Here is a 12,262-nt window from a genome sequence, read left to right on the forward strand (position 1 = left end):
AGAGAATGGTCCTAATAGTCAGGAGTAGGTGGTTATGAAGAGAGGACACTGCACAGCACCTTGTCAAGGTTTGCGGCATCAGGCATCAGTGTGAGCCACTCTAACTTCAAATGCAGCTTTCCTTTGGGAACTTCGTCCAGAGTGAACCACTGCAGACAAAGTGTTTAGGTTCAGCAAAGGTGTTTCTGAATAAAATATTCTGGTTAAAGTTGCAAGTTACTCACTGCCCTTGTGGCACCAACAGTTCTTAACTGGCCCTGAAGGAGCGCAAATGCCATTTTATGTCTCATGCTCCAAGGGCCAGGGTTGGCAGACACCGTACTCAAAGACCCCTATGCCCAACGAAGTCCTTAAGATGTAAGCAGAATTATCATTACATAAAGGTTCAAGTGCGCCAGTACTGTCTATCACTAAAAAGGCTTATGTCCATGTATATGGACTCACACAGAATTTAGAGGTCAACAGAGTATAACACGAATCCCAAACACTGCAATAGCAGAATCAAGTTCAGATACTTGTTTTTTCATTGCTATATATCAACTGATAAAACGTTGCATAGTGGTTTCAGCTTAAAAGCAGTTAAACAAAGACCACCAAACATTCAATGTTTAAAAGGAGTGCTACAGGTAGGATTCAGTCTCTCCTGCTCACTGCTGTGCACCCAACAGATGTACAAGAAACACTGAGCAATGGACTGAAGCACTCAGGGAAAGGGCACTGCTGTGAATGCAGAGGGGTCTCAACACTGGCTTAGCTGATTAGGCTGCACTTGCCCAAGTCTCACCCATCTTTTAATCTTTCAGAAGCTATTGTGCAGTTTTCCTTTATGTCTTTTCTTATTTTTATGGCATTATGGATCACTCTCCCTGCTTGAACTAATATCTTTCTGCTGCAAATTATGAGTGCATTTACAGGTGTCTTTTACATTCTGACAGCTCTGTGCATCTCTGCTATTCACTTCAACTACAGCAAAAATCTCCAACTGTACACTTTTTAACACATATTTGCCCTAATTCCTCCAAGGCATCATAGTCTGTCCACAATAAAAGTCAGGTTTACATTTTGTGCTCACCCACACTTTCTACCCAGGGCTTTGCACGTGCTAAACAAGCACACTTTTGCTGAGCTACATTCTTACATCTCAAACATTTGTGAAGCGAATACTATTCTTAGAGTAGAAGCTAAACTTCTCACAGTGGGCGGGCAGGCAAAAGTAGTAGATCACAGTAAACTTCTCAGCGGGCAGGCAGACAAAAGCAGTGGATCACAGTGACTCTGGCACACAGGAGGTACTTACAGTGTTCATTAAGTGGACCAAACTCAGAGTAAACTTACTTCATCTAAAAGGCGCTCCTTTTCAACTTCAATAAGATCAATCATAAGACTATAAGAATAAAACAACACAAAATTTTAGAACATAGAAATGCACTTCTTCCAACTGAAGAAGTTGAGCATTGTCTATGAAAAAGAACTCTAGAAATGCAAAAAGCAAAAGAAAGCAAAACAAAAATAAAAACAAAGTATACAATGTACCAGGAAACCTTTCTCAATGCTTCCTACAACTTATGTCCAAGAAAATCAAGACATAACAGGGTAAAATTTTTGTGTCAAAATATTAAACACATACACTAGGCTAGAACTGCCAGGGCTCATGTGTGTATGCACATGGAGGCCTATGACTAACATCAGGAACTGACAGTGTTCATGTTCATGGAGGCCTCAGACAAACATCAGGAGTCCTCCACAAACACTCCTCATCTTACTACAGCAGTCTTCTGATTGAACCCAGAGCCTGATATGACTAGTTTAGATAGTAGGAGTGTTGTGGCCATGCTTAGCCTCTGCCTTCCAACTGCTAGAATTACAGGCAGCTGCACTGTTCTTCTGGCAGTGGGTTCTGGTCTGAACTTAGATTCTCATGTTTACGTGGCAAGTTCTTCATGCACTGATCTCCCCAGCCACAGATGATTTTCTGTTTCTTAGACAGGGTCTCACTATGTAGATGAGGCTGGCTTTTAACTCAAGAGACCTGCCTGCCTCTGATTCCCAAGTACTGAGATTAAAAGTGTGCACCACCATGCTTGACTAGCTGATGAGTTTTTACATATTATCCTTTAGTGCTATCAGTCATCACTGTGGACACAGTTATTTGCATAATGAAGTGTAAGTCCACACTTTATCAAGTCCCTTAGCTGGTATAAGAGTAGGTTCTATGACCACCTAACAATCCTCCTCTAACTCAACCATGGCACTACCTCACTGGAGCCAGGATGATGATGAAGGGATTAGTCTACTTGTACTTTTGAACATATCTCCTTTCTCCCTTACAATCTAGGTTTCAGGTGGATCAGTCCAGTCGTAGCCCTAGTCAGTGACAGCATGATTCTAGTTTTACTAGCCTTGCATCTATAGGATTACATACATATTTAATTGGACCATGTTCCTGCGCCTACTTAAGCTTTTTATGCATTCACAGATTCTGAAATCACAGCACAATCCATGGGTCTTAGAGATTCTGAGGTCAGAGCATAACACACAAGACCATACTTGAGGCATAATCCTTGGTAATGTAACCTAATCATTCACCATCTCCCTCCACAAGAAACTCATTTAAATAACTTCATCAGATAAACATGTATTAGATGTGTGTATGCATATTCGTTCATTATGTGTACAGATGGAAATACACAGCTGTGGACGCCATTTTTTTTCTTTATTTTCTTTTAGGTACAGTTTTTGTTTTCTTGAAACACGGCATCTCACTGACCTGGAATAGAACTTACCAAGTACTTTAGTTGGCCCTGATTAGCCCCAGGGATATACCTGTCTTTGCTTCCCCAGTGTAATCCCCAGGGAGTACTAGCATGTGTCACTATGCCCAACTTTTTTTTTTTTTTTTAAGATTTATTTTATTTATGAGTATACTGCAGCTGTCTTCAGACACACCAGAAGAGGGCATTGGATCTCATTACAGATGGTTGTTAGCCACCATGTGGGTGTCAGGAATTGAACTCAGGACCTCTGGAAGAACAGTCAGTGCTCTTAAGCATTGAGCCATCTCTCCAGTCTCCTTTTTTTTTGGAGGGGGGGAAGGGGGTATGGTTTCTTGTGCTTTCAACGAAAGCATTCCAACCACTAAGCCAATGGTTCTCAGCCTTCCTAATGCTGACCTTTAATACAGTTCTTCATGTTGTGGTGACCCCTACCATAAAATTATTTTCATTGCTGTATGACATTTATTTTACCACCTATGCCGAGGCCTGAGATGTACCCATGTACTGGGACAGTAAATACCAATTTGTTTATTCCAGTTGAAGAACTAATATAACAGACAGCCATGAGCCATCTGACATGGGTGCTAAGAACTGAACTTGGGAAGAGCAGCAAGTATTCTTAACCACTGAGCCATCTCTCACAAGCTGTAGAAAGCACAAAACAACAAACTGACCGTATTGTGGATACACTGTGATGCATGGCAGCACTATGGCAGAGCTGAGTAAAGAGTGCACAGTAATGCAGAGTACAGAATGATGCTTGTAACTATCTTCAGAACTGCAATTTTGCTACCGGCATGAATCATAAGAACCATTCAAACTGAGCTATCTTCTCAGTCCTGGAAACATGTTCTTTAATATTTATTTGTGCTATTTTAATATGCATTTATGTGTGTGTAAAAACCAGATGTGTGGAGGTGCCCACAGAGGCTAGAGGAGCTGGAGTTTCAGGTAGCTGTGAGCCATCTGACACAGATGTTAGGTACTGAGGAAGAGCAGAACACATTCTTAACCACTTAGCCACCTGTCAGTCAGGAATGTATTTTTAAAGCCAATTTTCCCAGATATATTAGTATTTCAACTGAAGTAAACAAACCATTATTTACCATCCCAATATGTGGGTACCATGTAAGTGACTGTACCCTAGCTAACTGAAAAGCTTAAAGTTAAACCCACATTTACAAGTAGTTTCAGACATCCCTGCACAAAGAGGGGCTGGGGGTGAGGGGGCTCTGCATTCACTGGCTCTCCAGCTTGCATAATCTGACTGACTGGTAAAATGAACCTCAGTGTCACTGAGATGGACAACAGAGTGTTTCTAGAAGTAAAACATTTTTAAAAATATGTGGCAAAATACACATCCTATGTAAAAGGCATTTAAGATGTATATATGTAAATAAATGAGTCTTAAAGCTTGAACCAAGGAGAGTGGTTAGAAGGGTGTTCCCAAGCTCTTTCTTCACCTTCCTAAGAAGTCATCCTTGTCTGGATCTTCATCAAAGAGTTCAATCTCCAATTCTTGTCCAGGGTGTTCATAGACTAAAGCCTGAAAATGAACGGTTAGTAGTTAGGCAGTTTTACTATCACAATCAAATACTAAGTATGATGATTATAACAAATATTACCATGTACTTTTCTCTTAAGTAAGCAGTTTTAAAAGTATATACTTTCTTACTGTCAGAACACACATACTTCTTGATGACTAGGCCATTTAAAATATTTGCCCACAGAGCAAGTCTGCTGGGCCTGTTTCTAGTTATCTGAATTCTATGTCAGTGGCCCAAGCACAAGCCCCTGAAACTAGGCAGGTGGCAGTGTGAAGTCACCCATACATAAGATCTAAAGTCTAAGCCAAATGAAGATTCAGGAAATGGTCTTAAACTCTGAACTGGCTCCATTCAGATGTTAATCTTGAAAACCACTTAGCCACTCAGAGAATAGGAACTGCCAGGTGACAGAGGACTGAGGGTAGCAGGAAAGGGGCAGAACTGCTCTCAACAATAATTCTGTCCTCTGACAACCTCTAATTTTGGATCCAGCAATTTATACGTATGACATTATCCTTAAGGAGCACTACCTATAGTACTGCACATAGTAGCCCAGGCCTGCCCAGGTCAAGAAATTCAATGGAATACTACTAAAGTCAAGTAGATCCTAGCTGGGTGTGGCAATGAACACCTGTAAGTGCTTGGGAAGCTGAAGCAGAAGGATCAGGAGTTACAGGCCAACCCAAGATATAAGTAAATAAACAAACACCATCTCAAGGGAAGAAAATAAAATGTTAAAAAAAAGAGAGAGAAAACAAAATAAAACAATGAAAAAGGAAACTAAATGTAACAAAAACAATAATGACCATTAGCTATCCACTGAGATGTAAAGATGTCCAGATATATTAAATGAAAATGTATAAACAGTGTATTTCTATGTTAATGTGCTTTAACCAAATATAATATTTTATAATCAGAAAAGACTATTTATATTTAAAAATATAAAATATTGCCATGAATCATTGTGATAGCCTTACATAACTACTGCTTAAAACTATCATGTGCTCACATTACAAGACTGTTTTGTGGTAGGAGAGAAAGTACAAAATTTCTCAAAAATGAGAAGTTAAAAAACCTTCAACAATAGTCCAAGTCAGCCACACTTTTGTGCAACAGGTCTGGAATGAGACTGTTCGTGCCCTCTCTCAGTTACCACGCCTTGACACCACTGCTTACCTCATATACTTCATTCCACTTTGGACTAAGGTTCTCTTTGATGACCTTGCTCTGGAAGATTTGGTTGCCCACACGGATAATTCCATAGGGATCTGATTTTCCCTTAACAAGGCCTTTAAGGTAGGTGTCTTTTCCCTGAAGATCTTGAGCTTCAATAAAATGAATCCTTAGAACACCCTGAAGAGAAGAACAAACCACTAATCATTTGTCATGCAGAATGGAAGACATAAAGTATATACCTCAGCAGAGACTGTGACTGCTCAGCTGTGACACGTACTTAGAAAACAAGAATTAAAACAGGAGGACATTATTATGTCATCCCACTAGATGGTAAGACTATTGATTAGCAGCAAGGATTCCTCCACAGAAATGCAGTGAGAGCCTTAAGTCTTCTTGGCAGAGGGAACAGTGACTGCAGAAGTTCTAGTGGGGCAGCATGCTTATTCCCTAGAAGCTCTAACACATGGCCACAAGGCTCACCAAAAATTATTACATTCTGAGACTAAGTAGGTAATAAGTAACATGAAAGGATTATCAGACCTGCTACTACGCATTTCTTATTCAGCAACCATGCCATTCAAATTTTAGAGCAATTCTATGAAATACTGTTATTAAGCCTACTTTATAAAGGAAGAAATGGAAACTTTGAAGTAAGTAGTGCTCATCAAAATTAAATTGTTCTTCCCCAAAGTTGTTTTATTTGTAAGAGAAAAATATTTACTCTTTATTCTTTTATGACAAATAGTTTGGTAGGGTAATATTCTTCCTCCAAATGCTTGAAAAATAAATTACAGGCTAATCTTCCTGGCTTCTCAGGATAAGACAAGCTTCTCTGTAGATGAACACACTTTAGAAAGCACTAAAAGATTCTTGCCTGTGGCTACATATGGCTACAGCTGAGATGATATGGTCATATCTTTCCACAAGACTCACATTAAATTCAGAGAAAAAAGATTGTTAAGATCTAGGCCAGCTCCAGTGTTTATTGTACTTAATGCACAAAACAAAGTTTTATATTTTTAAGACAGAGTTCCTTTTCTTATATGTAATGTTATCACATCTGTTGAATGTCTACAATATAATTTTATCATCAAATTAAATGGGGTATGCTTTCTTTAAAAATAAAAATGTAAGGAGCAGGCTGAGAACATGAGTCTTGGGTTTGAGCCTCAGCATCAAAGTGAGACAGAAAGAAGGATTGATATACGTGCTTAGTGTGTGTGTGTATGTGTGTGTACGCCTGTGCACGCACGCACCTATATGCATGCATGCTCATGTGTGTTGTCCACTATGTATTGTTGAAATCTAAATGAAAAAAGTAGAGGGCATCAAGGCAATGCTATTTCTACTTCAGGAAATAAAAATGAAAACTACATAGCCACTGAAACGGCACCAGCTTACCTTCTCCTGTTTTAGTAAACCTAAAAACTATAGTATGTACCAGCACTACTCCTTCTTGTAGACAAGCCGTGGTAATACTACTTCCTTGAGATTGGTGTATTCACAACAACTGGCTGACACTTAGACCTGCTCTCTAATTACGAGAGCAATACTTCACCTTCTTCTGCAGCTGTTCTGTTTACTCAAGGTGACTCCATAGACATGTGGCCTAATTCTATGCTCCACATTTTATAGGAGCTGAAATATATCCAGTCACATGCCCAGTAGTACCTTCACGTCTAAGAGCTCTGTTCTTCCTTTTTTTTTTTTTTAGTACAACTGTTATGCAAGGGCTCTTCTCTCACTGGTGGTGTGAATAAGAATGGCCTCCATAGGTTCATACATTTAAATGTTTAGGGAGTGGCAATATTTGAAAGGATTAAGAGATGTGACCTTCTTGGAGAAAATGGTCACTGGGGGTTCAGATGTTCAAGCCAGGGCCAGTGTTATTCTCACATCCTGCGGCCTGCAGATCCAGGTGTACTCTCAGCTCTCTCTTCAGTAGCATGTCTGCCTCCATTCCATCATGCTTTCCTGCCATGCTGATAATGAACTAAACTTCTGAACCTGTAAGCAAGCCCTAAGTAAAAGCTTTCCTTTGTAGGAGTTGTTGTGGCCATGGTATCACTTCACAGCAAGGCTAACTTCACTGATGAAGTTTATATATATCTATATATGAAGTAATTACAGAGATAGTCCATTCCAATGTTTGAGAAAAAATTTACACTCATGATCATATCAGAATTTTAAATGTATCAGCAGAATTATGTCACTTATTGCTGAGAAAGAGTATATCACCACAGAAGACAAATACAGCATATACCTTCTGAGATGACTTTTACCTGTTGTTATTGCTCTTCTTATGGCTTTTGATTACATTTGTAGAATGAGTCCTACTGGTACCCTGAAGGAACCTGCCTGAAGCATAAGACTCCTCAAGTCTCTGAACTGCTTTCGGGTCAGAGAGTATCTCCCTAGAATATCTCTGGGGAGTGCATGGCAGCTAGCAATGTATTAACACAAGTGGCAAGAGAGCTGCTCAGAAAGACAAGTTAAGTCTAAAGGTAACACCCTGTGCTTGGCAAGGTCCTAGAATGTTTTAAACACTAGGGGATACAAATGCATGCTTACCTTTGGTATGGGAAACCGCAACTGAGCTATTTGAACTTCACTGACAAGAGGAACGGTGATTCGATTGGGAAGCACTAGATAGTTTGATATTATATCCAAAATGATAGTATCAGATAAACCACTATTAGTTGGGAGATAAAGAACAAACAATCAGATACACAAATTATTTATGCTTGCTGTCACCTTTAACAACAAACACACACAACTTAGATCCTATAGCCACGTTCAGGGTGGAAGCTCTTTAACTCTCCCAGGATAGTACTTAGAGTTAATATTTCAATATATTTCAGCTATATTTCAGTACAGCTTCAGATATACTGCTGTTGCAATGAGGCAGGCTTTATTTTTGCAACATAAAATTTTAGCTCCTTTCAAATATTCCTATATGGCTTCATCACAGACTTAAGATATATTTTTTAACATAAACATTGCAAACATAATTAAAAGTATAGAGAAAAATACAGTAAACACAAATCCATTTCATGCTTAGTGTTGTATATTGCTTCCAATGAAGTAAAATAAATTAGCTGTATTTTTCTTCATTCTGTATACATAATTCTATGTACTTTAATAATTTTGATCCTACTATTATATCACTGTAAAGTAAACTTAGTATTATGAACAAAAACTATAGGAAAGCATTTTATATCTACTTTCAGTGGTTTTTCAAGGGAGATATGAGAATTAAACAGTGTACACATAAGAATACTTTTGGAGACATATCCATGCAAGCTTCCTTACTCTAAAAAGCTTTTACTAGAACCCTGAATTTTAAAAAGAACCATGATTACTACCAGTACCTTTTGGTATTAAGTCACTAGCATATGTATGTGATTATGCATGTAAACGTGTCCTGTCAGTCATCATAATCACTTAAGGAAAACTGACCCGTGCGTGACAGTAAGGTATGGACCTTTCTTCACAAGTCTTTCAGTTTAATAAAAGAGAAGGACTCTATTACACACAGCACCATTCTTCCTATCAGTGGGCCATCCTGTTAATACTTCTGAAGAGATGTGAAAGGCTTGTGCTGGCAGGTACTGTACACCTGCTCTTCTAGAAGGAGGTATAGGATCCTATGTAGCCTTAAACCAGTGCTTTTCTGCCTTCATCATTTCTTCTTAAAGTAACTGTTTCATTTATACTGAAATAGCTGCTGAAACAGAAGATCCCTTCCTAACTGAACTGTTCTGAGTAATATCCTCACTGCTGGGATAATACAGTACTTGCCTTTAGCTGGCAGTACCATGCCTAGAAACCAGCAGTCACTGTGTCCAATACTCCAGGCAGCCTCACAGTACTCTGCACAATTACCAGGTGTAGATGCTGCTCCCAGACCCCTCCCCAGCACTCAAGCATCCACAACTTTTCTTGAAGGCACTGGTTCCCAAGTCTGCTTTTCAGCAATGTTCTTGCTTGTAACACCATCTTCTGCTTCTCCTGAGCCAGACCCTTACACTCCTTCACATTCTCTATGTAGAATAAGCTCTTCATTGAAATCTAACAAGGAATTTACATCATGACAACAAAAATGTCTTGCACAGTGAACTGATTCAGACATTATTCATATTCTGTAATGACTCAGATTCATTTTGTAACCCATGAACAAAATGTATATACTATCTTATAAAGCCTGTAAAGATTAGACTCAATTATTAAGTATTTATCTTTTTTGAATATTTTTAACATAAGGTTTACTGTATACTTGATGTATACAACAGAAAATCTTTTTTAAGATAGTGTTTCACATAGTGCAGGAGAACCTCAAACTTGCTGTATAGAACAGGATGGCACTGAACTTCTGATCTTCCTACCTCTGGAAGCACTGGGATTCCCAACAGGTATGTACTACTATATCCATCTGGCTTAATAGAAAATCTTGGTCTGAAGATTAGTAGTCTCAATTTTATATTTTATTACATAATATTTATATCATAGAGACTACTATATTTTATATAAATGCATATAGTTATACATAAATTATATAGTGTATCTAAATATAATCCTTATTTGAAAAGGATACTCTTATAAATCCCTATTATACAACTGATACCTTACTTGTAACAATCGGTGCATCTTTATCTCTGTATGTGTATGTGCCTGCATGTGGGGAACAGAGGTCAACTTTCGATGTCGGTCTTCAGATGTCTTCCATCTTGTTTTCTAAGGTAAGGCCACTCATTGGGACCTAGAGTTTGACGTTGTTGGATAAGCTAGCTGGCTATTAAGCTCCAGTGATTCACCTGCATCACATCCCTGTGCTAGGAAAGTAAGTACATGTGATTACGCCTGGCTTTTTATATAGGTGTCAGAAACCAAACTAAGGTCCTCAGGCACAGCAAGCACTTTATTTATCAACTCAAGTATTCCCAGGCCCTTGAAGTTCACATTTTAATGATATACTTCTATATAAACTATACTATACTATACTATACTATACTATACTTTATACTACACGCATAAGACTTACACATTAATAATTAGAAGATATTACTGCAAAGAATCTGATTACAGCAAATGGACTGAACTAGAAAACATCACTCTGAGTGAGCTAACCCAGACCCAGAAAGACAAACATGGTCATGTACTATTTTATGAGTATTAGTACAGGATAACCATGCTACAAATCACAGACCCAAAGAAGCTAAGTAACAAGGAGGGCCCAAGGCAGAATGCTTGAATCTCACTGGAAGGGGAAATAGATGACACATGTGGGGTGTGGACTGAAGGAGGGGACTGGATGGGGGAGGGGTGGAGATGGGAATAGGAGAGATGAGGTGGGGGAAGGACAGAGGGAGAGAGTACTGGGAGAGACAACTGGATGGGGGAGGGGACTCTCCAGGATGAGCTAGAAACCTAGGACAATGGAAATTCCCATGAATCTATGAAGGTGACCCTAGCTAGGACCCCTACAAATGGGGATATGAAGCCTGAACCAGCCATCTCCTGTAACCTGACAAGACTTCCAATGGAGGACTGGGACATCAACCTAGCCACAAAACTGTAATTTGTCCTGCCTACAAGAAGTCCATGGGTAAAAGATGGAGCGGAATTTTGAGGTACAGGAAACCAATGACTAGCCAAGAGAGGGAGCCCAGCCCTGACCCAATTAATGATATTCTGTTGTACATGCAGAGAGGAGCCTAGCATATATGTCATCAGAGAGGCTTCTTTACCCAACAACTTACGTAGAGACCCACAGTCAAACACTAAATGGAGCTTTTGGAAGAGGGGGAGGAAGGCTTAAAGGAGCCAAAAGGGTCAAGGACACAAGAAAACCTAGAGAATCAACTAACCTCAGGCCCACAGAGACTGAACTGCTAAGCAGAAGCATACATGGGACAGACCTAGGCCCTCTGCACACAAGTAACAGTTGGGTCTTCATGTGGGACTCCTAAAGTGGGAGCAGGGGCTGTCTCTGACTACATTGCCTGCCCCTAACAGAGGCTGTCTTGTCTAGCCACAGTAGAAGAAGATGCACCTAATCTTACTGCAACCAGATATGCAAAGGCTGGTTGATATCCATGGGAGGCCTGCCCTTTTCTGAGGAGAAGGGAAGCGGAGGTGGATGGGGGGAGGTGAAGTGAAAGGGAGAGACTAGGAGGAAAGGAGGGAGGGGAAACTGTGAACGAGTGTCGGGAGCCATAATGGGATAAGCTAATAATTAGCAGGTGATCATCCTGAAACGTTTGCCTCAGAGTATTATATAATCTACGACAAGTGTGCCCCATCCAGCAAGGCTGTGGTGGATGGATTTTAGGAAAAATTCCTGCTATTAATATGCTTTTCCTATTATTATTATTATTATTATTATTATTATTATTCATATGTAGCAATCACTAAGCAATAGCACACCCCTTGGGAGCAGATCTCTGTAGACCCATGAAGATGTACCTTCTTGTAGTGATGCTATATAGACAAATAGATGACTTGTTAAGTCTTAATGATGATCCTATAAGAATTCCTAAAATTATATCAATGACTATTAAGCTCTTTTATAGTGGGACTGCTATTAAGTCCCTTTCTGATACTCAAAAATGCAATGAGGACTCTGCCAGTCTCCCAAGTGTCCTCAGTTAATTGCCCTTAGACAGATGCTCTTCCAATTCCCATCCCTCTCAGCTGCCTCAAGAACTGACAAGGAGGAGAAGAAAGAAGATCGCCTTCTCCTCCCATCAAGCTGGGGCTGGCTCC

General features: G+C 39.6%; 1 protein-coding gene across 2 annotated transcripts in view; it reads right to left on the reverse strand.

The window, feature by feature from the left end:
* The window catches only part of Esyt2 (extended synaptotagmin 2), a 90,211-nt gene that overhangs the window by 23,622 nt on the left and 54,327 nt on the right, over positions 1–12,262 (reverse strand). For both annotated transcript variants that reach the window (XM_028773184.1, XM_028773183.1), the window contains exons 8-12: positions 8,069–8,189; positions 5,498–5,674; positions 4,238–4,320; positions 1,336–1,384; positions 60–149 (exon numbers count right to left, since the gene is read on the reverse strand). In XM_028773184.1, coding sequence (XP_028629017.1) covers positions 60–149; positions 1,336–1,384; positions 4,238–4,320; positions 5,498–5,674; positions 8,069–8,189 — 520 coding nt within the window. The remainder of the gene's footprint in view (positions 1–59; positions 150–1,335; positions 1,385–4,237; positions 4,321–5,497; positions 5,675–8,068; positions 8,190–12,262) is intronic.

Source organism: Grammomys surdaster, unplaced genomic scaffold (assembly GCF_004785775.1).
Source record: "Grammomys surdaster isolate TR1022 unplaced genomic scaffold, NIH_TR_1.0 223, whole genome shotgun sequence".
Lineage (NCBI taxonomy): Eukaryota > Metazoa > Chordata > Mammalia > Rodentia > Muridae > Grammomys > Grammomys surdaster.